Below are 27,350 nucleotides of genomic sequence, written 5' to 3' on the forward strand. Positions count from 1 at the left end.
ATTGCTTAACCATATATTTTGGGGTCTTATGTTGATTGCAGGACCTCTGTTGCAATTTTCAGATACAAATGAAGGTATGGTGCAGTCTGTCCAACAAGTTAACCAATGGCTCCTTCAGTCTAATAAAACAGGTTTTCGCACTGCTCGGGCCTACTTGACCCATAGCCAGCACGCTGCTTCAACATTGGATGTAATTGATTTTTCTGCTTTCTTAGATCAGATGGGCTCATGACTTTCCAGTGAGGCCCAGACTTTCATCTTACTGTTATAAAATCAACTTCACTCATCTTTTGAATGCTACATGGAAGTTGTGGCCTGCATTTGTATCTTTTGTTTGAATTGGTATCAAAACAAATCGAAAACTAGCTTGGAAAGGAATTGTTTTATGTGTGTTCTCAAGTGAGCTTTCTTCTGGGACAGGGAGTAAAGATCTTCAAGGCATTAATTGATCATACAATCCATTGATCAAACAAGCTATTTTGCAGAATAATTTTATTTCTTTGTATCTTGATGCTATTTAACCAAGCCAATTCATTTAGAGTTTCAAAACTAGGGTTACATAGTGAAGGAGTGGCTTTGTTCTTCAGTGATTTGATTAGATTCCCTATATGTGTGGAAACACACCCTTTAGTCCAACAAGTCCGCACTGACCCTCTGAAGAGAAATCCACCCTATATTTACCCCTGACTAATGCACCGAACACTATGGGCAATTTAGCATGACAATTCACCTCACCTGCACATCTTTGGATTGTGGGAGGAAACTGGAGGAACTGGAGGAAACCCGAGCAGACACTGGGAGAATGTGCACCTTCATACAGACAGTCGCCTGAGGCAGGAATTGAACCTGGGTCCCTGGTGCTGTGAAGCAGCAGTGCTAACTACTGAGCCACCATGCTGGTGATATTGAATTAATACACAATTCCCACTCAATCCCCACCCCCCCAATGTATATAGTACAATATAAAATACAGTGCAGGATAGCTATAACCTTCACCCATTAATATTGCTATTAGGTAGGAGATCTTGTGTTTTGAGTATTTCCCTTGCCTCTGAGCCGGAAGCTCAGCTTCTGGTCTTGCACCAGGACTCAATGGCCATATGTTTATAACGTGGCTCGACAGATTGAATGATGATCAATCTTCAGTATGCCTACACAGGAGGCAAGAACAAGAGTATCTCCTAGTCATCCAGAACTGTGCTGTAGTAGCACAACAATGTCCCCACATCAAGAGTCTCTATGCATTGGTTCTTCACATGCAATAAACTCCATAGGAAGCACCCCGCTCAGTGTGAGGGACAACTGGAGGAAGAATATTGCTCTTTTATGCATCTGTTTCATTTCCTTTTTAAAGAATTATGAAGTCTGTTTCAAAAACAATTTATAATAGAGAATGCAACATTCTAAGCTGTTTGTGTGAACAATGGGGCAAAGGTGGGTGGATGGAGTCAGATTGAAGGCCAATGATTACCCTTCTGAATGGTGGAGCAGGCACAGTGATAAACAGCACATTCTATTCCTTTTGTTTCTAAAGATATTTTTTCTAAACTCATGCTTAGTTATACTTAAATTGAACCTTAATGTTACCGTGGGTGGTAAGATCCTCTCTGAATGATGGTGAATGAGATATTTTAATTTAATTGGGCAAGAATCCAAAAACCCATTTTCAGTGTTGAGAAAAATTTGCTTGTTTAGTCCTCATGCCATAGATAGTGAGTTCAAGGTTCTTTCCCTCATGCAGCGAGACGATTATTTTCATGCATTAGTATTTCACTATTAGCCCAACTCAGTATATTGGCATTGCACCTCCAATTTTTCTGTCCCTATTTGAGAAACTTGGTGGTGCAAGAATGTGACTGGTAAAACAAAACAGAGAACTGGTGACTTGTATATCTCATTGGTCTCTTTTAGCTCATGGCCTTCCTGACTGACCCATCCAGCATCTCCATCCATAGATCTGCCTCTTTTTAACAAGCTATCTTTATCAACAGCCATGCTTATCCTTGATCTTGTACCCGCACAACTCCAGCATTGTGTCAGCCTCACAATGCCGTATGCTTGCTCTCAGGCCAACTCAATCACAACTCCAGATGTCCAAGCATGTATTTTAGAGCTTACATGAGCCAGGACTCTCATGCTTGCGCTGGTCATTTTGGGGTGAGGCATGGCCAGGCATCTTGCATGTGCAAACAGGAGTTTCAGTGCTTCCATGGACCCAAGTATTCTTCTGTGTTTTTAGCCTGCTCTTCATCACATAAAGTCTTAGGGCTGCAATACAGGCAGGAATGCTCTGTGGTTTAACTTGTCTTGATACAGAAGTAGAGGCATGCAGACTGTGGTAGTGAGGTCCACTCAATAATGAGTATATTATCAAAGAGTGAGTGGACATTTTGCTTATCCATGTGAATTGGTCACAGTATGTCAGGCTTCTTATGTGATCCCTGCTCTTTCGATCTTGGGATTGAGCCAAAGTCAATCCTTGAGGTCAGGTGAAGGCAGTCTAGAGATTATGGGCTTAATCTTAAATTCTTTTGGCTAAGTGACAGTTTCGTGGAGAGATTCTCTCTGCTAGGTTTCTCATCATATCTTGACAGATTCAACTCCTTTATCTATGCACCCCAACCCTATGTTGTGCCTGTTGTTTGATTCTGGTCCTATTCTAATACTCGCTGTACCCAGAGCAACCACTGCTGGGTTATCCCTGAATATAGACTATTATCCCTGGTGCCAGACCAACCTTTAAAAGGCTTACACTTAGATAGCTCTGTTACACTAGAGCAGCCTGCACAGTTCAGGACATTTATCCCTGACATGGCAATCAGTGGAAAATCGGTAACCTGTTTTACAAGTAGGGACCTGGAGGTCCTGCTGGTCAGAATGCTGGAGAGGTGAGACAACATCTTCCCCCAGTACCAGGAGTGGATGCCACGGCACCAGCCAGGTATGAAGTTGCCACCTAAGTCAGTATAATCTCAGCTGTCTGTAGGAATGCACGACGATGTAGGAAGAAGCAATGTTGGGATGTCCTTGCTGCAGCATTACAATATAGTTGGTGAGGTGCCCTGAAGTGCACCATTGAGGTGCGGAAACAAAGTAAATCAGTGCTGTAGAATGAGGGTTCTTAGAATCTAACCCAGCTCCGATGGCAATGTCCATGGATGTAGGGTACATGTGGCTAGTGCCCATGGATTGTGTCCTGAGGTGTTGGTAACTAGTGTCCAATATGAAGGTCCTTTTGTGCAAGCAGTGAGTTGAAGCTGTCAGGAACAGTGTCATATTCCTCCGGTCCAAGAGACTTCAATTTACTCAATTCCTTTTTTTAATTTTGCTGTCTGACCATCTTTCGAACCATCTGATCACAATTCGCATAATTCCATATGTCATTTTGTTCTTGAATGGTTACCAATTTTAAATGTTTTTGAAAGATTCATCTAAGTTGTACTCACAAATCTCCCACTTACCTATCCTTTGTAGAATATCTTAAAGAATTCAAAGATTGGTTAAGAATAATGAGGCATTTCTGAATCTATGCTTACTGGTTCTACATAGTGATTAGTGATTTCAATTTGTATTAAATATGCTTTCCAAAGAACTGCAGTGGGAATAACTGGCCTGTAAGGCACAATTCACAGTGAGTGAGGAGTATCATGCACAAGAAATGTATCCTGTCACATTGCAGGTATGCACTCCATGATTTATCATCCAGCATTTTTAATGTATGTCTGTTATGTGTTCCCAATGGGAATCGAGGCAATGAAAAAAGAAAGGTAAAAGACTTGTAGCTTGCTGTTCTGTTGTGAATTTTACTTTCTTGGAGAAAATTCTATTTGCCTCCCGCTTTTCTACTGGACTGGTTTTTCTTGCTACGGAATATAATAATCTTGACAATCTTTTGCAGTTTATTTTCTGGATTGCTACAAGATCCTAAAATTGAGCAACATGCTCTTATAATTATTTAATCTTCCATTTGGGTACCAATCAAACATTTTTTTTTTCCTTTTGGATCTGTGAATGAAGGTTATTATTCAACCTCACCTTCACAATATCCAGAATTGCAATCCAAGCTTGTTGACACCCAATCAAACTGCTTGCAAACAAAATTACCCTTGAAACTGGTCTGTTGGAATAGTACTATAAGGTCACTCATGCCAGGATGCTGTGCTACAGGTAAAGGTACCACCATCCAGAGAGGTTTAAATTGGGAATGGAATGAGCTGTTTAGACTTTCCACCAATAATAATTTCTCATAGGCACTTTTGTTTCAATCAGCTGATTCTTAGAGGATGATGAGTTGATGAAAATCAAGCTAATCTAATTAGTGTCAATGTAATTACAACTTGTTATTTCTAATTGGAAGTGTCTGATTGAAAGGTTTATCATGTATGATCATGCTACTTTACTGAAAACTGTCCACTGATGTTGTACACAATAGTTTAAAGGAGTACTGGCCAAATGCCAGCTTCTCTTGATCAAGATATGACCTACAATGACTGCATTTTAATTGTGACTATGGTTAGTGGAACTTCAGTGTTCCATCAGCTATTATGCACTTGACTTGCAAGTTATTTAAACCCGTTAAGATATATTTTTGTAAATTTTATTTTCCACATGTTTTTGCCACAAATTTTCTGGTTTTACTGTGAGACAATTTGGAAAAAAAAACTGTTCAAAAGAATCTGCAGCATACACTCAATTTAGGCTCTTGTAGAGCAGTCAGTGTCCATAACGCTGGGCCAAAAGTTCAAGTCCCACCTGCTCCAGAGATGTATCATAATTCATCTGAATAGGTTAACTTAAAAAAAAATCTATACACACAATTCAGTTGCCAGCATAATGGAATTGATTGAACAAATGGTAACCAATAAAAAATAAAATGAGTATGTTCCTTTGCACGGAGCAGTAACAAACAATTTAACCTCCAATTATGGTGATCAGCCTCTGCACTGGGAACATGGGAACAGGAGTAGACCATTCAGCCAGTCAAGCCTATTTTGCTAGTTGTTACAATCATAGTTGATCAAAGAGGAAGAGGTGCTGGGTGTCTTGAAACACACAAAGGTGGATAAATCCCCAGGACCTGATCAGGTGTACCCTAAAACTCTGTGGGAAGCTAGGCAAGTGATTGCTGTGACCCTTGCTGGGATATTTGGATCATCAATAGTCACAGGTGAGTTGCTGGAAGACTGGAGTTTAATTTAGATAAATGTGAGGTTGGCTAACGTGGTGCCACTATTTAAGAAAAGTGATAAGGACAAGCCAGAGAACTACAGACTGGCGAGCCTGATGTCAGTGGTGGGCAAGTTGTAGGAGGGAATCCTGAGGGATACTATTTACATGCATTCAGAAAGGCAAGGATTGATTAAGAATAGTCAACATTGTTTTGTGTGCATGAAATCATGTCTTACCAACTTGATTGAGTTTTTTGAAGAAGTAACAAGGAGGATTGATGAGGTGATCTATTTGGACTTCAGGAAGGCATTCAATAAGGTTCCCCATGTGAGACTGGTTAGCAAGGTTAGATCTCATGGAATACAGGGAGAACTAGTCATTTGGAGACAGAAATGGCTCAAAGGTAGAAGATGGGGTGTGATGGAGGGTTGCTTTACAGACTGGAGGCCTGTGACCAGTGGAGTGCCACAAGGATCGGTGCTGGGTCCTCTACTTTTCATCATTTATATAAATAGTTTAGATGTGAACGTAGGTGGTATAGTTAGTAAGTTTGCAGCTGACACCAAAATTGGAGATGTAGTGGACAACACAGAAGGTTACCACAGAGTACAACGGGATCATGATTCAGATGGGCCAGTGGGCTGAGGAGCGGCAGATGGAGTTTAATTTAGATAAATGCGAGGTGCTGCATTTTGGAAAGGCAAATCAGAGCAGGACTTATACACTTAAGGGTAAGTTCCGAGGGAGTGTTGCTGAACAGAGACTTGGAGTGCAGGTTCATAGTTCCTTGAAAGTAGAGTTGCAGGTAGATAGGGTAGTGAAGATGGCATTTGTATGCTTTCCTTTTATTGGTCAGAGCATTTTTATAGGAGTTGGGAGGTCATGTTGCGACTGTACAGGACATTGGTTGAGCTGCTTTTGGAATATTGTGTGCAATTCTGGTCTCCTTCCTATCGGAAGGATGTTGTGAAACTTGAAAGAGTCCAGAAAAGATTTATAAAGATGTTACCAGGGTTGGAGGATTTGAACTGAGAGAGGCTGAATAGGCTGGGGCGGTTTTCCCTGGAGCATCAGAGGCTGAGGGGTGACCTCATAGAGGTTTATAAAATCTTGAAGAGTAGGGATAGCGTAAATAGGCAAGGTCTTTCCCCTGGGGTGGGGGAGTCCAGAACTTGAGGCCATAGGCTTAAGGTGAGAGGGAAAAGACATAAAAGACCTAAGGGGCAACTTTTTAATGCAGAGAGTGCTATGTTTATGGAATGAGCTGCCAGAGGAAGTGGTGGTGTCTAGTACAATTACAGCCTTTAAAAGGCATCCAGATGTGTATATGAATAGGAAGGGTTTAGAAGGATATGGTCCAAGTGTTGGCAAATTGGACTAGATTTATTTAGGATACCTGGTTGGGGTTGGCATGGAAGAGTTGGATTGACGGGTCTGTTTCCATGTTGTACATCTCTTTGGCTCTAAATACCTCAATGCCATTTCCCACAAAATCCCCAAAGTATTTAATGAACTGGTAATCAGAAATCTATCAGTCTAAACCTAAACATACTCAAAGTTTGACCCTCCACAGCCCTCTGTGGTTCACAACCTAAGTTTTTTAAAAAAACCTTCATTTCAGACTTAAGTCGTACCACCCCCTTTATAAATTATAGACACCTAACCACCTTACTTGCATCTACTGAGTTTATCCCTTTAAGTATTTTGTAAGTTTCACTGATACACTTGCCAAACTCTCTTAGGATGACTCTACCATCCAAGGAACACATCTTGTGAATATTTATTGATCTGTTTCCATGGCAATAATGTCCTTCTGAGATGCGGAGTCCAAAGCTGCTGACAGTACTCCAGGTGTGATTTAACGAAACCTCTATACAATTGAAGCAAACATCATTACTCCTGTGTGAACATCCTCTTATAATAAAGGCTAACATTCCATTAACCTCCCTGATAGCTTGCTGCACCTGCCTTCAGTGTCTTATCGACAAGGACACCTAGGTCCACTTGTACGTGTACACATTCCAACCTCTTATCTGTTTTAAACAAGAATACTCTGCACATCTGTTCCTCATACCAAAGTGGATGACCTCACATTTTTCATGTTACAGTTCATCTGCAGTGTTTTCATTCATTTACTAAACCTTATAAAAATCCTCCTGAGCCCCTTATGTTTTTCTCACAACACACATTCTCACTCAGCTATGTTTCATCAGTGACTTTGGCCCAAATTCTGATCCTTGGTGTACCCCACTAGTTATACCCTACCCTCAGTAAAGACTATTTGTTATCCTAAGAATATGTATGGACTTATGATGAACATTTAACAAGTTAGATCTCAGAAAAGAGGAGGAAAGAAGTCCAGAGACTTAACCACAAATTAAGAGCCCAAATCTCACTTTAAAGGTTGGAAATACTGACCAAATCTGCTCGCTAATCAGTTGCTTTCCCTGTACTTGTGACATCACACTGCCATTGGTCTCAGATCAGGTAGGCCTGTCAATCCACACCCTATTTCCTCATACTCTCGTCTCTCTGAAGATGCAAATTACTGCAGAAGCTGGAATCTACTGAAAACAAAAAATGTTGGAAATCACAGCACACATTAACTTGCTCTCTCTCCATGGATGCTGCCTGGCCTGCTGTGATTTCCAACATTTATTTTTGTTGTCAGTCTGTCTCTGAAAACTTTATTTCTTGGAGTAACCATTTATCTTTAAATAAAGTACCTCTTCCCTCTTTTTGACATGAATTCCACTTTGACCTAAATTCCCAGTGACTTAATCTCCCTTGCTCTGACCATCTGGCTCACTCCATCAGTGGCTGTCTGACAGATTGCTTGTTGATACTGTCAGTGAAGCAGGATCTTTTTGCGTCAAGTATAACAGCTTCAGAGTTGATTGAGAACAGATGGAATTTCCTCCCTCACAGCATTGTGGGTCAACTGAAAAAGCACAAACGCTTCGGCGGTTCAGAAAGGCAGCTCATTACCACCTTCTCAATGGCAGCTGTGGTCAAGCAATAAATGTTGACCCAACCTGAGATGCTTGTGTCCTATGAATGAATTAAAAAAAGATGTTCATTGGACTTTGTACATAAGAGCTCCCTCCACTTCACTGCTGGGCAGTGCTTATAATTCATTAGTTAACATAGTGACACAGGTAATTTGGTGATTTTACTAAAAGAGCTGGGTTGTACACACTCAATGCCTTTAAAGAGAGGAGGGAACTGGGGTACAGTATATACACTTCCAATTTCATTTTGATTTATCTGCTCCCTCTTTCCTTGCCTTCCCTTTACTGTTGCACAGCCTCGAGTTAGCAGGACTTGTTGATTTTAAAAATAAAACTGCTGTGGTCTTAGAATTCTTATGGCACATTGGTAGTATCCATACCTGTGGGCCAGAAGGTTTTTGTTTGAGCCCTGTCATACAGTATGCAATAGCATGTTTGAAAGAGGTTGATTTTAAAATATAACAAAGCTGTGCTCTTCAGAAGAGGGCTGTCTATATGGGGGTTCTCCTGCTTTCTTTTGAGACCTGGCGTGAAAGGTGTCGCATGCAACGGTCACTTACAATTGTAGGTTAAGGTGGTTCATGCAGTCTTAGTCCATCTGCTTATTGTGCAGGCTTGTGGAGGTCTCTGTAATATGTATATATTGTTTGTACAGGGATGCACCCCTGTTTTAATTGTCTTTTCTGTTGCACTCAGCCTCAGGTTCCTGATCTTTGGGTACCTGGTGTGCAAGTTGGAAGACCTCCCTCATGAGCACCTTTGCTCAAGTTTCCGTCAACAGGTCCAGGCAGCTGGCTATGGCAGCTTCTGGCTATTGTCATAATCGCTGCGTCTTTTCCATGGCCATATTGGTACCCACGTCTCCTTGGAGAAGGAACGTTTGGTGTCTATCATTACCTTTAAACTGTATTGAGATAGGTGGGCACTGCAGGAGCTGGAGTGCATTGTCTCCCATACCAATTCCATATTGAGTCAGTCCCTTCTCTGGCTTTTCCTTTTTTTATTTTGTTCAGGTTTTTGTTACCCTGTTCCTAGTGGGAAATATTTGGTCAATTAAGAAAAATTTGAAATTGGTGTGTTTATTTTTAATGTAAGAAGAGAGAGCTGGGTTATTCACAAAAAAAAAGTTGTGTTTTTCCCAGTGACTGATTGGCATTTGAACAGGAAAGTGGTCCAAAAGGGAAAGGTCGAAACTGATGTTTGTCCAAAATTGTAAAATCAAATCACTGAAAATCTTTTGCTGATTAATTCAACAAATTAATACAGTCTGTTAAACAGATGCTGGCTGTTGATATACCAGTTTTTGATTTGACGTTTGACATCAATTAGATTTGAACCTAATCCTCTCTCTACATATTTTTTCTTTTAAAAAGAGTGTCAAAACATGGTGACATAATGATGGTTTTCAATAGTATAATATTGCACTGATCCAGGTCAATGTTCCCTCTAAGCTGTGCAGCTATGTGGCCATACAACTATTTGGAAGGTCTGCGTATGGTGATCATTGTGTGGATGCATTGACTTCTGATTGCAGAAGTCACTACTGCTCATGAACTTTGGAGGCCTACACATTGGCAAGGAAGATAAAAAAGAACATAGGACCAGATACACTCAAAGAAAATTGCAGAGTTTTTGGGTATATAAATCTATTTTAATTTGATAAATTGAGTTATTTAAACCAATGCCTACCGAAAATGACCTAACTCTGAATTCAGTATTCATATTACTAACAATTCTATTTTTGCTATTTGTATGGATTACAGAAATTTTATTAAGATAAAAAGTTTTATGTATGCAATTTTAGTAAGTAGTACCATGACAATGGGGAATGACATAACACTTATTAATTTCAATGAAGATGTTCTTAATTACCTCGAGGTAGAACATGTCTTTTATAGAATGACCTCCATTAACTAGTGTGGAATGAATTATTGGAGCTTGCATTTTGTTTCAAATTAATGGTTTAATATATTTCAATGATATATCATGGACTGTTTTCTGGCCAGTTTACAGTAAGCAATGAAGCACAAGCACTTACCACTGACTTCAATGTAAATCTTGCTGAGAATCTGAGAATCTCACCTTAATGCTATTCAGTGATATGATTTAAATGGTCTTAACTGAGCATTCACAGAGTGAATAGTCAATCAAATTAAAGGATTTTCACAGATGGGAAAACTGGAAATAAAAGACACCTACAATAAAATCACATTCAAATAAAATACTTTAATCATTTCAAAATTTGGAATTTGTTGTGAATTGAAGATTGCAGATAAGATTTTTTCAGACTAATTATCTATCTGCTTTAACTTAAGAATCTAGTTATTAATTAATCAACAGCATTTGAAGAAATCCAAATTATTTTTTATGGGCAGTTCTGTTATTTGTTAAAGACTTTTCATTCATTTTCTATTAAAAATACTTTTTTTCTTCTGAATTTTTTTGAAAGTTTTCAAATTCCATAGTGACAGCGAAAAGTTAAAGTTATGCTGAGTTCAGTGATTGTCTTTGTATATTTTATTCCATATCTGTATGTGAACACGTGTTTGAATTGCGTCACCAAAGCAAAATAAAGAAGTTGAAAATAAATTACCCAAAAGACTGAATTGACTTCATAATAGAACTGTTTAGCTGGCTGTAAGCAGTCTTGGATGCTGAGTTTATGAAAGGCATTGCGAAAATGCAACTCTGTTTTTCCTTTTTTTGTTTTTGGTGGTTTAAGTGGTTAATCTAGTTTACAAAATGGTACCTGTAATTAAAAAAGTTGTAATTGAGTTACAAAGTTATATAGTAATTCTAGCATCATTCCCTGCAAAATAAGTTCATGATTTTATGTAACTGTAGGAAAACAATAGTTCTGTTGTTTAAAATGATACTTCATAAGATCCTTGATCTTTTTTTTCTCTCTTAGGAATGTTTGCTTTTGAATCCGGTAATTGATGACTACTCCTATTTCTGGCTCTTGGATCTATTTCAGTGGCAACAAAAGGGCTAATAACCTTTTTGTTCAGGAAGCAGATAACCAGTTTCCCTATCTCAGGAGAATTTCTACTCATTGATGCAAAACAGAAATACAACAATAAACTAAAAGAACTGCAATAAACACTTCACAAAGACGTTTGCTAAGTTTAAAAATTCACAAATGGAAACCACAAACCTCAACAATGTGTACAGCTTTATAAAATATGCAGCAAGAAATAAGTACACGTACTTCAACTCCACAGATGATGTTTGACATGCTTTATGAGAGATTCCTGTCTGCCTTGCGTTTTGGAAGAGGTTTCCAAATAATTGCATAGTCAACAGTGAACAGCACAACTACTTCAAGATAGTATTTTTCTGGCAATCTGATGTCAGAAATGATTATTCAGTAGGACATGGCGCGTAAAAGAAACCTCTATTTTTGGTCTGAACATTTGTCTTTACTTTTATTTCTGTCTAGCTTTCACTGGCTTGACCCAGTTATTGGAAAGCCGAAGGCAACTTCACGTCCTCATGTAAATTCCATAAGAATTGATGGGGACATTGCTCTGGGGGGACTTTTTCCCGTGCATTCTCGGGGTGGGTCTGGTGCTAACTGTGGAGAACTGAAAAAAGAGAAAGGAATACACAGGCTGGAAGCAATGCTATTTGCCTTAGATAGGATCAACAATGATCAAGAACTACTTCCCAATATCACGCTTGGAGCTCGGATCCTAGACACCTGTTCCAGAGACACCCATGCCTTGGAGCAATCATTGACATTTGTGCAAGCTCTGATTGAGAAAGACAGCACTGATGTAAAGTGCATGAGCGGAGGACCACCAATCATTACTAAGCCAGAACGAGTGGTGGCGGTTATCGGTGCTTCAGCAAGTTCCGTATCCATAATGGTTGCCAACATTTTACGTCTCTTTAAGGTAAGCCTTCCATGTGAAATTAATTAATTTTGATTACTTTAACTGTAAGATGTGGTTTCTGTTTTACTGTTGAAGAATCAACTTAAATTTAATATAGAAAATGACATTTGACATGAAATGATCGTTTTCTTTGTGATTTACCTGTATGGATGGTATAAGATTTAATGTGAAGAGCTTCTAGAAATATTCACAGCTTTAATAAACATCGTTCACTACGTTTTGAGTTATAGTGATTGAAAATATCTTAAATGGAGCTGCTACACTTGGGCAAAACGAATAGAAAATGCTAATGGTAGAATAGACTATTTAGCCCTCATCTCATCCATTGGTAACACTGAAAGTTGACTTGTGTGCATGTTTAATGTTGTTATTGAATCTCAATATTGAAAGAATATTTGAGGAAGATTCATTGATCAAGTCATTGTATGGAGTCCTTTTGCTGACCACGTCAGAGGGTTTGTAGTGCCTACCACAAATTTCTAGGTCACAAATATTGATTGTGTAATGCTCTGAAATAGAACCAACATTAATATGTCACTAATGGACTTTGTTTCAGATGGAACCGCACTAAGTGGAAGTTGACTGCAGTTGTGTAATAGCTCTACCACTTGATAAATATCTGCAAAATCAAAACTGCAATTAGTTTTGTGAGGCAATAGAGAGTTAATTAATTTGACCTGAGTGCACTCATGTCTTCTGTCTTGCATTATATTAAAAGGTGATAGACTTTTGGGAAGAACCTATTGTTTCATAAAGCAGAGTGTATGTCCTACTTTCTTGGATTGTATATAATAAGCAAAGGAAATGCCAAAATGTTGAAACTTTAATTAATCATTTGCATGTACTGCAAAATAATCATAACTGTCCATCTTGACTTTTTAATACTATTCTGAAAATGTGTTGCTGGAAAAGCGCAGCAGGTCAGGCAGCATCCAGGGAACAGGAGAATCGACGTTTCGGGCATAAGCCCTTCTTCAGGAATGAGCTTATGCCCGAAACGTCGATTCTCCTGTTCCCTGGATGCTGCCTGGCCTGCTGCGCTTTTCCAGCAACACATTTTCAGCTCTGATCTCCAGCATCTGCAGACCTCACTTTCTCCTTTTTTAATACTATTGTTGACTTGGAAACACACTCGGTATATCAGCAGCTCAATGATATAAACAAAGTTTCTCAATGTTTCAATAAATACAATCTACACTCCCATGGACAATAAAAGATTTATCTATTGAAATATTTAAAGGGAAAGAAAGTTTGATATTAAGTCTTAGAAAACAATTAAGTGGTTGACTTAGAACTTTGTCAAAACTGAAGAGGGGAAGTATGGTTCTACAGCTTGTTGCTGCAATTAAATGTAAAAATAGTGAGAACAGGGTACTTGTATTTTTGTTCCTTGATATGTTGTGCTGAAGGTGATACAAAAAAAAATTGGAAATCTGGAGCTATAGCTTTTAAGACAACCCAGTTCTATGTGGTTGTCTAACAATTGAAATTTTTATTCAGTTTACTTGACAAAGATGTATTTAAAAATAGTTCCACAACTTTAACCAAGCAAATTGTCTGATGTCTCAATAGTCATAGCAATACAACAAAAGATGAATGGCAAACGTTAATATCTAGTTGCAGTTCCAATTTGCTTCTGTGGCTCCTGTTATATTGAAAGAATATTTGAAGAAGATATTCTTATGGTAGGCTAATGGATGGAATCTTATGGCATTGGTTGCCTGCTGGACAGCCAGTGAAAACACCCTTATTAACTCTCTTTTAAAGAAGCCACGCTACATCTTGTTCCAAACAGGCACTTGGCAGGCCAGCAGTTGGGTATCTCATGGATCAAGTACTCTAGGGATTGGTGAAAACTTGTCAATAACTGCTGATCAATAAGAGAGTATCAGCTCTATGAAACAGCAATGCCACTAGAGAGAAAATGGCTGCAATGTCCACTCATTTGTCACTACATCTTGGACATCAGTGATTGTGGGATGGCTGTCATGATGGTGGGGATTGCTAGCAAAGGTAGTAGGTCACTCTGAACAGCCACTGCCCTCCTGATGCCTGGTACATCAGCCAGGCAGTAAGCACCTTTTTGTGGAAGGGCCAAGAATGAGCACGCAGGCAACCTCGCATTGGTTTGTTTGTTATGCTGCTGCATGGTGAATTCCCCCTCAGCCCCATCATCACTGGGTTATTAGCAGCAGCAGTGGGATGAGGCCATTAATAGGAATTAATTTCCCACATAAAGGCCTTGACATTTTGCAAAGCAGAAGGACATCAAGGGCCTTCCTACCAAAAAGAGGGAGATACAGCATATCCATGGTTTAGGTTTGTGTACGTAATATTCATTAAACAAGATCTAGATTAAGCACGTGCAAACAATGGCAATGTATGTCAAAAGGTTAGTTAGAAAATAGCATGCGTAGGTTTAATCATGGCCCAGTCCAAAAGGATATTTTGCTAATTAGCTGTCTGTGTTGTTAATTGGAATGTTAAAACAAACACTTGACATATTACATCAGAAATTGATCAGGGCAGAGGCAGGAAAATGTTATGGTTTCTCGTTAGGCATTCACAGAATCATTGAATCCGAACAGTGTGGAAGCAGACCATTTTGGTCCAACAAGTCCACACTGACCTTCTGAAGAGCAACCCACCCAGATCCATTCCTCTACATTTACCCCTGATAAATACAGCTAACCTTCACATCTCTGAACACTATGGGCAATATAGCATGACAATTCACCTAACCTGCACATGTTTGGATTGTGGGAGGAAACCAGAGCACCTGGAGGAAACCCACACAGACACTGGGAGAATGTGCAGACTCCACACAGTCGCACGAGGCTGGAATCAAATCCGGGTCCTTGGCACTGTGAGGCAGGAGTACTAACCACCGAGCCACCATGCCGCTGTCTCGCTGAGAGCCCTGACATCTCTTTGTCTTCTTCTGTTGAAACTCATGATTCCCAGAGAACTCTGTTTGATCTGGCTGTCTGATCTTTGCTGTCAATTACACAATGTGTGTTTACAAAAGATTTAAGAAATTTCAGGTGCTTGCGGTTTCTGTTGTTGATACTTTAAAGGGTAACAATAATTGAGACTTTTAGTTCCCTGAAGTAGAAGACCTTTTTAACATAATTTACGAGTGACGGTGTTTATTGTTAGCCTTTTATAATACATCATATTATCACTAACCAATCATTGGTTGGCATAGAAGCATGAGGAAACATGAGAGGCTGTTAGGTGATGGAGCATAATTTGGCATTGGGGCATGTAAGGCCTTTGGAGAGGATAGAGTTACATACACTACTATAGAGGGCATGGGGGATATATGGTGGGCTGCATAATCTGGAATAGGGTGCACATAAAAATAGCCTTGTGAACTAAACTTTCAAAAGGTTCATTCTTTTTATGCCAGAGGTACCACAATGTGTGATTCCTTAAAAATGTAACCTGACCACGAAAAATGTGGAGGACTCGGACATTCATTCCATTTTGGGGACAACTGTGTATGAGTTGATGACCAGATACAGCCAGCACATTTGGAAGTCCTTCCTAAAAATTGGAAATCCTGGAAATAGAGTCAGGAATCTGGAAATGGGACTACTCCAGAAATTATGAGCAGTGGCAATATGGCGGAGGATGGGAATTGGATGCTCAGTAGGAGATAATATCCAGTCAAGATCTTCAGAGAACAAATCTTCAAAACCAACCTTGGTGAGGAATAGTGAGAGTGTCAACTGCCAGTCATTATGGCAATGAGTTTTCATGCATTTGGATCTGTCAAGGCTGGAGTAGGCAATAATTGCAGTGACAGCAAGCTGAGCTCACATGCCTTCATTCTGACATTTCACTGCAGCACGTAGACATTGGTTAGCTTCTGCTTGTTTTGCAATGGAAGCTGCATTATCAATCATTAACTTCGCAGCATGGTTAGGCCTGCAGGTATTTTGATAGTAGTGAATCACCACACAGAAAAGAATAGACTTCAAGTTCTTTACAAAGCCCTCATTGATTTGGTGTCAGACTTCTGCGTGTACCTGACAGTGACTACATGTTATCTAGTGGGTCAGCCAATGGCCCTCTTGTTTCATTGTGTATGTCAATAGTCTTTATCTGTAAGCTTTACCATCAAAGTCATCATCTGAGTCCTTTGCTGAAAAACCTGTGTGCAATGTTACCCTTTGAGCTGCATCTGCGATCCTCTGTGTGCTGTATGGCTGCAGGCCAATGACAGCCATGTGCAGAGATCCCAATTCGAGCATTGCGCATTGACCAAAAGGCATAGCAGCTTCTACATTGCCTCAGAAAGGTGAGCAATAACGACACCAGCAGACCAAGGTCAACTCTGATTCTATCACTTTACAAACATTTCCAATATGCCTATCAGGTTGGCCAGCAAATGATATAAGCAGATAGTCCCAAATCAAATAGACTACAAAAGAGCAAGTGGACAGCACTCTGATAAGAACCAAGTCAGGCCAAGCAGAAGTCATTAATGGAAATTACACTCAAAACCGCAGAATATTGCATTGCAGGAGAAGAAGTGGCCAATGAAACTATTTACCTATATTCGTGTTAACGTATCATTCTAAACGTCTAGCATCAATCCAAGATACTGGCTGCCAGCTTCACTGGCTTGCTCTCTCACCATGCTTTCAATAACTAAAGTCCTGGAATGCATCCTGATAAACAGACTGAATCATCTAGAAGCCACAATGGCCTCACCATCCTCACTGACACTGATCTCATGTATTAAGACTGGCTTCCGGAAAGACCTGGAGACAGGGATATGCTTTTGACTGTCCAGTGCCTGTGACACAGTGTGGCACACAGGCATGCTGCTGAAATTCTCTAATATAATCTGCTATGTACAAATCCTAAAACAATCAAATTCATGATTGTCAACTAACCATTTCATGTGCAAATTTGAAATCAAAGCAGTTACCTATGCATAAACAACAGGCTCCCACAGGAATGAGTCCTTGCACTGACTGTCTTCAACATTCCATAGTTCAATGACTTCCCTCCTGCAACGTCATGGCTCTTCTTTAAGTGCTGATAATTTATCTCTGGCTTTTCAGTGTAAGGAACTCCAAGACATTGAGACACAGTTACTGGAGATTAATCTCTGGAAACCTATTACAGAAAATTGTGACATTGATAAAATGTTGAAGACTTTCAGTACAGTTATCCATGCAAACAACTTGAAGGACAAAGAGGAACATCACACCCTATTCTCTGGCCAACCTGTCACCCACGACCCAGTACCAAATATCTTGGCAACACTGACCGTACATTGATCTGTCAGAACATCAGAGCCAAGATCAAGATGTGAGTAAATCTCATTTAGAAACAAATGGGTGCCATCTGGAGCAGCAGAGCAAGCACATTGTGCTCTACTTCACTCATTGTCATTGTACTGGCGACTGATTGCTGTTTCTTCTTCTAGCTCAGGAGCTACCCCACAAACATGGTGGATGTCCAAGGCTGAAGGTTCATGAGCCATAGAGTCTTACAGCACAGAAAGAGACTTTGCACAGACCAGATATTCCAATCTGACCTTGTCCCATTTGCCATCATGTGGCCCATATCCCTCTAAAACCTTCCATACATGCACCACCCTTTTGCCTGAAAATGTTACCCTTCGGGTCTTTTTAAAATCTCTCGCCTCTCACCTTAAATCTATGGCCTTTGGTTTTGGACTGCTACACGTTAGGAAAAATATCTTTGCTATTCACCCTATCCATGTCTGTCATGAGGGTTGTTTCAGTTGAGATCAGTGCATGTAGTTCGTGTGAGCATATTTGTGTGGTCTTGAAATCCACAGAGAAAACCTCATCCTTGGGGAATGCCACTGGCTGTCAGCTGGCAAGGTACTTCAGTTGATGGAGGACCATTAAGGAAACCCTATAGCTGCTACTTTTAACATACTCCAACTCCTGGGAACTGATGATGGCTCATATATCCTGGTTGTTCGCGAGCATCACTAAACACAATCCTGCGATGTTCCATGCTTCAACCTTCCTAGGAAAGTCTGAGTGCAATCCAACATGTTTGAGTGACGTGGCTGTCATGATTGAAGAGCTGAATAACGTACAGACTGTACAATGTGTCCATGACATTTGCAACAGCGCTCAATGGATGAGGTGTAGCAATGCACATTGTGTAGGTGTCCTGATTTTGATCAAAATTGTTGGTAGGTTAATAATGGGGGAATAGTGAATTGAACCATATGGGAGGTAAGTTGAAAGAATATGAAATTTGAAGTTTTCTTTTAGCAACTTAGACCAGTCTTATTGCAGCAATGCAACCAGGTCCTCAGGGCTATATTCCTGATGAAGGACTTATGTCCGAAACATCTATTCTCCTGCTCCTCAAATGCTGCCTGACCTGCTGTGCTTTTCCAGCACCACAGTCTCAACTCCGAGCTATAGTGATGACCATCTACACCCATTGCATCCTGACAGATTGTTTGACCCCTTGTGGTTAGAGGATGTGTATTCTCCCCTGGCATCACGATCTCCTGTGATGCATCAGAGAATCTTGGAGCACACTCTCTGCTCTGTTACCAAGAATCAGAGTTCTTTCTGCTCAGAATGCCTTCCCCCTAACTACAGCCAACCCTTTACTGCAGCCATGAGCATGGCTTCAAATGCAGCTAGCCTGAACTTGAGGACTGTCCTAAGGTATATCCTTCTTTAGAAAAGCATTTAGCAATGGTCTACACATTACTATCAGTCAAATTGCTAACCCGCACAGAGATTGCATGCGACCAATATCAGAGCAATCAGCCTTGGGTCACTTGATGCATTGCAATCCCATGGATAATTTTTGTGTGCATTACTCTCTTCATGTTTTTTTTTGTGTGAGGTCTAACAAGAAGGAATTCTTACTCCAAATAACATTTAACTAAGTTTTCCAAGCTGTGGTGGTGATTAAATCTGACAGTAGTAGTCTGGTTTGATTAGTAATAACATAAATCAAAGAAGCTAATTGATTAATTGAGTCATAAAACCTGCCAAGGAATTTCAGAGTCATGATCTCTATGGCTAGTTCCTTCTGGATGTTGCTGATAATAGTTTAAAAGGGGAATGGTGTAAGCACCACTGAACCTCCACCCAGCACATGTCAACTTCACTATCCTGAACAGAGCAGAGCATTCAAATGTGTGGGTTCTGGTAGAAGAACTGAGAACCAAAAGTATTTAATGTCACTCTCTAACTCCATAGCTGAATATCAGCCTACTTAGTTTCTTTCGTGGATATACTCATCGTTTCACTGGATAAGTGTTCAGCAAGGAGATTAGTTGTTCACCCTCTGGGTTGGTGACATTTCATATGGTGGCTTCTGCATTGGTGATATTTCATTTGCAGATGGGATTGCAAATATAACGTCGAAAGATCACTGTTAAAATAGTGGATGGAGACACTGGGCTGGTGATATACCCACTTGTCTTCTTGGGACCTGACTTTGTTCTTCTAAAATATTGAGATTTCCTTTCGGTTGCAGACTTTTCCTTTTGGACCTGTATGGGGGTTGATTCAATGCACATTAACTCATTTACCCAAATTCAGAGTTGGGACTTTTGAATAATGGCTTTCCCATTCTGCCATTTAAAATCACACCCTTGCTCCCGATAGCTGATCCGCAGCATTTAATACTCGGATGGTTAATTAGATTGTTAGGCCTTCCACCTCCATCTTGAGAAAAGTTATTGCCTCCCAGAGCTGTCAGATGTCTAATTAACCATTGACTCTCTAGTGACAGGAGAAATGGGAATATACCTACTTGCATGGAACAAGGTACTCGGACACAAAATGCAGGTAAGGCTGGAAATGCCTCATAGGACCAGGAAAGGAAGGCTTGGAGTTGGATGGACAAAGATGGGGAGAAGGTAAAGGGAGGAAGATGTGACCCCAAAGGCACATAGTGTCTTGTTTGCAAAAATCAGGAACTGAGGCAATATGGTGGGGATGTTCGCAGATGATTGCACAATGTTCAGTACCATCTGTGATGTCTTAGACATCACCATATCCAAATGCAGCATGACCTGGACAATATCCAGGCTCTGACTGTGAAGTAACATTTGTACCACACTAATGCCAGATAATAGCCAACTTCAAAAAGAGAGAATCTAAACACTGCCCCTTGCCTTGCAATATTGCTACCATTACTGTTTCATTGTGTCCCATGACTAAATTTAAAAAAAAATAACCAATTGGGTAGGATGCCCATGAAAGAAGTGGCCCCTCACTACCCACTCAGATACAGTAACTTGCCAGACTTGCCCCCATTTTCCCTAACCATCTTCTATAACTGCGGTTGGGTGGGAAGTGATTCTAAAGTGGCCATTATCAGTATCATAGAGTTGCTGCCAATTGATGACAAGTAAGTGGACAACACCAGGGAAACAGGCAGGATTTAACATGGAAATTCACTGGCAGTGACTGTAAGACTGTTTCTTAATATACTCTATAATTAAAGTGAAGTGTTAAGGTCCATTGCAGACAACATTACTGAACTACGTGTGAATAGGCAAGATGTTATTAACAATTTAATGAGTCTGGACTTTGATTTTAATGAAGAATGAAGAACCAAAGTAAGAACCTCCACAGTCTGAGATCAAAGGCAATAATGAATTACAGAAAATGATTTTGACTTTTTTTCCCAAACTTTAAACACTGAACACTGAATAGGTTTAGATGCATGAACAATTGAGGGAAGGTCTGAAATAACAATGATGTGGATACTGTCAGGAATGGAAAGAAGCACTGCTGAAGAAAGAGAGAAGTAAAAGAAAAATACTATGAATGCTGGGAATCTGAAACATGCACATAAAATGCTGGAGAAACTCAGCAGGTCTGTCAGCATCTGTTGAGAGAGAAACAGAGTTAACATTTCAAATCCAATATGTTATCTTCAGAACTGTATCATTCAGCATCAGAGGGGGTAGGTCAGAGCGATAATAAATCCATAGCAAGAAATGGGATTAGGTGAACGGATGGAGTTGGAGTCAGGGGGAGGGGTGGAAGGGTCCAGAGGTGCACTGGTAACCTTAAGTTAATGAAGCTTACCTTTCTTACCATGTGAAAGGAAGAGAAAAAGTTGTTGGGATAATGAGATGAAGAATGGAATTGAACTGGGGACCAGCTTTGAGATAATGTGAAGTGATGTTGATGGAGAGAGAGAGAGAGAGGTTGAGAGGATGCATGTAGCAGAGGAGAAAGATTGTATGTCCCTCTGATACCTGTGATCTTGGGTGGGTTCGAAACATGACAGATGGAACTTCAGTTGGAATCTGTGAAGGTACAGCTGAGCCACAGAGTGTCACTAAGGAAAGAGATGTGTGCCCATGAAAATTTTGGCAAAAGTTTTATCGAACACGAAGAGGAAAATAGAAAGCAATGAAGATGGACAAGTTGAAAGATTAAAACTGAATTATCGTTAGAAAGAACAGTAGAATTTCAAGTGAGCATGCAGAGACGAAGTGACAGTCAATGAAACTCAAAAGCAAAATAGTGTAGATGCTGGCAATCTGAAACAATAACTGAAAATGCTGAAAAAATTCAGGTCTGTCAGTATTTGTGGAGAGAAAAAACAACTTAACATTTTGAGACCAGTGGGAGTCGTCTTTAAAACTTCAAATTCTGAAGAGCTCACCTTGGTGTTCTGAAAAACAGTCATATCAGACAGGAACATTATCTCTTTCTGTCTCCATTCAGCTGCTGCCAAACCTGTGTTTCTCTGGCATTTTTGCATTTGTTGTAAAAGACAAAGGTGATTTTTCTCTTGCATTTAAAAGTCAGCCTTTGACTCTCAAGGTGAGAAACAGTCATCTTTTTAGATTAAAGTATAAGCAGGGTTACATTTTAGACTGGAGATGACAAACAGATCTGGGTAGATAGCTTTGTCTTGTATTCTGCTGAAATGTTGAAGAGTGATGTGACAAGAGTATCAATTTTTCTTCTTTTGATGATCTTGGGCAATACAGATAGTGAGATGTTTATGAGTGTCAGAGAAAATGGCACTCATAAAGGTAACTAAAAATAGACCCATCAATGATAAGAGGCAGAAGCCTTTTTTTGTGAACTTGTGCATAACATTAAAAGTTTAATTAAAATGATGTATGGAGGAGATCATGATTTAGAGATTCAACCAGAAACTGAGAGGAATCAGGTGATGTGAGACACTGCAGGATCAAAAATTGGTCAAATAATTAAGAGTTGAAAAATAGAACACTGCAGCATTATGAAGCGTTGTTTCATCATGAAACACCCTACAGTGGATCTCATAAATCACAGCAAAGTGTCTGTAGGGAACTTCATGCCTTCGAGGTTGAGGTGGAAGAATGACAAAAGAAAGGGTCTTTTGGCATAAAAGAGAAAAAAAAAATTGCTCAAAAAGAGTAATGCGAGATCATTTTAGTTTTGTGCCAAGGTGAATAATAATGGAGATAATATGCACTCCTATTAGAGTGTTTAAAATTCTGTGTGACATGATTCATTGACTGCCTCAAGATACAACATTTGAGAAGCTGTACAGCTTTGCCTTAACCTACTTCAGACTGTATCAGTCATATCAGATTTTGAAGTCCGTTTTATATCAGCTTTTGACTTGGCATTTATATTGAATGCTGACTTTCCTTGCATGTAAATAAACAATTAGGTGCACTGTCATGATTTTGCAAATTTTTATTAGATTTATATTCCATGATGCCTTTTAGAAATGATAACCAGGTTGTTTATCTCAAAAGAATGACTGATGAGTTAAATTCTTATAAAGGTCAGTGAAAGGGGTGAACTGCATAAGATCTGCAAGAATTTCAGTTCAAACTGTTATTGTGTATTTGATCAAAAATAATCCTTATGAAATGAGGAATGGATATTAAAATACTTCATATCCAGGTTCAGCCAAGGGTCTTATGCTTTAGCATTTGAGGTCAGACCCATATGCTGTTTTAGATTTGAGACTTTACTATTAGAAATGATGTGCATTCACATACTGGCCTTAAGCTGAAATAAATTTCAGAAATACTGGAAAGACTTAGCAGGCCTGCCAATATGTAGGGAGAGAGAAACAGAGCTAATGTTTGAAGCTGCACACCTTGCATTAGAAAGCTGGTGTTTTATTTATTCGCTCATGAGATATGGGCATTGCTGCCTGGACCAGCATTGATTGCTTGTCTCAAGTTGCCCTTAAGGTGGGTGAGCTGCCTTCTTGTAATTCTGCAGCCCAGGTATTGCAGACAGATCAAAATGCTGTTGGGAGGGAATTCCAGGATTTTGATCTAGTAAAACTGAAGGAAAAACAATGGTTTCTAATTTAGATAGTGAATGGAGTAGGGAGGGATCTTGCAAATCCAAATGTTCCTTATTGATTTAACATAAAATAACAATATTCTGAAAAATGCAATGGTCATGTGGGAGTGAAACTGAATTAATATTTCAGCTCCCAATTCTGATGAAGAGTCATATCAAACTCTGTTTCTCTCTACACAGATGCTGAGAGACTTTGGGTTTCTCCAGCATTTGGTGTTTGTCTTTAAGGTTTCTAGCATCCACAATTTAACACTTCAGGTTGATGAACTTTCATCATTTTAGTCTTGGTATGAGCAAGGCTGCAAATTATTGAGGAGGAATTTTAATGGTCAGTGATGATATAAAATGTGTGGCTGATGTGGTATTATTTGCTTCATTTTATTGGCATATTGCTAATACTATCCCATTGATATATTCTAAGATGGAAGTACATAATCAAATATAAGTTAATGCAAATCCTGAATCCTGAACCAACTTTATCCAAATTCATGGAAGTGCTGAGAACTGAGTCAAGTGTAAGGTTTGCTCGAGTCTTCATCAACATCTTTCCATTTTTCTACTTTTGTGTAGTGTGTCACTGTATCAAGTCTTCATGGTTTGGCATTTTAAAATTGACCAGAAATCGACAACCTTCCTACATCATTATTCTTATATTGGAGTGCAAATACTTGGCTGAAACCTACTTAGTTCTGGAATCATTCCCTGGCTATTGCAACTTCAAAAGTCAATTTATTTTTCAGAAAATTCCAGTTTCTGTGAATGCAACAATATTTGTTTCAAATGGATTTGATACAGGAATACGTGTGGAAACAGAAGAATGCCAGAAAACAAATTTAAAAGCAGGAGTTTGCTTAATCGTATACAAAAAGAAATCAACAAAGCTAGAGTTGTGAGCTTTCCTATATCTAAATCACTGGTGCATTGTCAAGTTCAGTCACTTCATGTGCTTAGAAAATGTGCATTGGGAAGAAGCCCTTATGGGATACATTTCTATTTTGAAAGTTAATCCTCGATGACAGATATACTTCTAATTCCATACATGTGATACATGTGTTCAGTTTCCACTTCTCTTCATACTTTTTTTTTCTTCAATCATAATTATTTTGTCTCATTTCTGCTTCAGGCATTAGCTAATGCAAGTCCAACCTCTCAAAATTGGGCAAAAGTGATTTTATACAATCTTCATCCTAAATCCCTTACATATAAAATGTTTCTGTCACTTGGCCCAACCAATGGAAAGAATTTGTTCTTACCTGCATGTCTGATACCATTTGTAATTGGAAACATTACTGGTAAATTGCTCCGAAAATCATCCCTTTTAAGAAGACAGCCTCAATTTGGATATCTAATATTGAATTTTTTATCCTCATATCTGATAAGATCCTATTAAATCTGTCTTCTATGCTGTCCAACACTACATGTCATACTCTAACTGAGATCCCAGAAAATCCCACTCCCAGTTATCAGAAGGCAGAGGCAAGAATCTGGTTGGGGTGCTGTCAGCTGGTCTGTACCTCCTATAGTTTGGGTCGTAGGTCACAGTTAGCTCTATAAGGACAGTGGAGCCAGTCGGGGACAGTGCAAAAACACAATCAGGGAGCTGTACAGATTTCAGTCAGGGGTTTGGTCACACATCATTCAGGACTGTCTGGCTAAATTGATCAACAACTGGGCCATGGTCATTCCAGAAGTCAGTCTACTAATGTTCAAGGGGTTTCCCAGGGAGTTGATGCTGTGGGTGAAAGTCTGGGAAACTTGATGGTGAGAAGAGGCAGAATGCTGGGATGCAGAGAGGGCGGGGGGGGGGGGGTAATATTGAAGGGAACAACTTGTTTAAGGGGTTGAGACAATTGAGCATTAGTGGATAAGGAGTCACATGGGCAGGGGAGTTGTCAACCATGAGAACTGTCCTGACTTCCAGAACACTGAACTACACAACCTGGCATGTTCGCATCATTTGTCTGGTACTGAGTGGTGGCAGAAGATATGCCAGTGCAAACTCAGATTGATGGTTTGGGTGGGACTTGAGGTCATGTAACACCTATGATTTTGACATTGGAGGCCTGACCAGGAAGGGGATATGGACATAAGGGGGAGGGTCACTTACACAGTGAGGTATAACATGGATCTCATGGTCAGAGGAGCAGCTGCTGTTGTCTTCCATTGTCCAATAAATAGCATGTGCACATGAAAATGGCTGTGACCACAACTGTAGTGGGTGGAGTAACTGCTGTAATCTGTGAAGAGGAATCTACAGTTTACAGCTTGGTGGGGCCCTTCAGATGGCCACATCCAATAGAGAGACACACCCAGACAGTGAAGATGAAACACTGTTTTAACATTCTTTGCAACCCTTAGGCATTAGTCGAGAGTGCAGTGCTGGAAAAGCACAGCTGGTCAGGCAGCATCCGAGGAGCAGGAGAATCGACATTTCTGGCATAAGCCCTTCATCAGGAATGCCCTTGGTCCCTTGGTCCACAGCTGAGATGGAAGGAGACTGGCCCACACTGGAGAATCCTGAAAGCCTTGATGGCTTCATTGGCTGAGTCTGGGGGCATTTGTGTACAGACATGCTGAATGTGTCTTTATCAGAAGCAACTAAATCATCCTCGGCTTGGACACCCACAGGACTATGGGTGGCAGGCAGGTTGGAGGTGGAGGGTGTGTTAACCCCTCGAGTGCCCTGAGAGGGGAGCTGGAGGGTTTACATGTGGTTCCTCCTCTGACTGGGTGGCTACTCACATCTACCGTTTCCTTGTGAGGAAAGAGCACCTAGAGTGAGAATAAGGCCCCTCATTACCCTGTCACCTTGCCATCAGTGCTGTAGGCCATTGGATAGGGTGATTGAGTGTAAGTCCATCTGCTTATGGAATCAACACTGAGAAGTTGGAACTGGCTCCATAGCAATCGTCATTCTGTCTGTGGAGGGTGCTAGACGATCGCAGTCCTGGGGTATTACGATCCCCAGTGAGATTGTTGCATTTCTCCAGCCATTGCAATTCGGTGGCCATTGCCTCCAAACACACAAACCTGTCCATGTGCCTGTGTATTTGTCTGAAGTCCCTGATTGCTGAGACCATAGGGGACTCTCCTGCCCAGGGCTGAGGAGATGCCTGTCCTTTGACAGGCCTCTGAGTGCCAGTGACTTGGAACATTGCTTCCTCAACCAGCTTTGCAGATGTGGTAGTGAAGTGCTCACCAGCAGGTGCTCCCGATTGTACTCCACTCCAAACCCCACCAAGGTCTCAGATTCTAAGCTGGTCGAAGGGTACAGGATCAGCCTTGCCAATGTTTTCTCTGAGGCACCTGTGCTCTCTTCCTCTGCGGTGGATGATTTGTGAGGTGGCCCTCTTAACCATAGTCAACATGCCATTAATTTGATTTATTATTGTCACATGTACGTAGGTACAGTGAAAAGTTTTTTGTTTTGCATACAGTACAGGCAGATCATACCTTACAAAGTAATAAGGTTAATAGAATAGAACAAATAATACAATGTTATGGCTGCAGAGAATGTGCATTACGAGAGAGGTCAACATTAATTTTGAAATTTAAGGTCCATTCAGAAGTCTGATAATAGTGGGGAAGAAGCTGTTCTTGAATCTATTGGTCCATGTTTAAGCTTTTGTGTTTTCCGTCCAATGGAAGAGATTATAACTGGGATGGGAGGGGCCTTTGATTATCTTGGCTGCCTTTCTCGAGGCAGAGAGATGTGTAGGTGGAGTCAATGGGTGGAAGGTTGACTTGCATGATGGACTGAGCTATGTTTACAACTCTCAATTGCTGCATCAAGTCATGATGCATCCTGATTGAATGCTTTTTATGGTGCATTGATAAAAATTGTGGACATGCTTAATTTCCTTAGAATCCTGAGGAAGTAGAGGCATTGCTGTGCTTTCTTACCATCGCATCAATGTTTGTGGAGCAGGTGATCATCACTCCCAGAACTTGACACT

General features: G+C 40.2%; 1 protein-coding gene across 7 annotated transcripts in view; it reads left to right on the forward strand.

Moving 5' to 3' along the window:
• Positions 1-27,350, forward strand: part of LOC122563223 (metabotropic glutamate receptor 4-like) — a 1,211,357-nt gene that overhangs the window by 58,828 nt on the left and 1,125,179 nt on the right. For 6 of the 7 annotated variants that reach the window (XR_006315533.1, XM_043716802.1, XM_043716807.1 and 3 more), the window contains exon 2: positions 11,092-12,079. Coding sequence is in view for 6 of the 7 variants with exons in the window: in XM_043716802.1 (XP_043572737.1) it covers positions 11,558-12,079 (522 nt within the window). In the remaining variant the exon portion in view is untranslated. Of the gene's footprint in view, positions 1-9,798; positions 9,817-11,091; positions 12,080-27,350 lie in introns of those variants that run through there. The other variant, XM_043716803.1, reaches the window with a different exon arrangement.

The sequence above is a fragment of the Chiloscyllium plagiosum genome, chromosome 26 (genome assembly GCF_004010195.1).
Source record: "Chiloscyllium plagiosum isolate BGI_BamShark_2017 chromosome 26, ASM401019v2, whole genome shotgun sequence".
Classification (NCBI taxonomy): Eukaryota; Metazoa; Chordata; class Chondrichthyes; order Orectolobiformes; family Hemiscylliidae; genus Chiloscyllium; species Chiloscyllium plagiosum.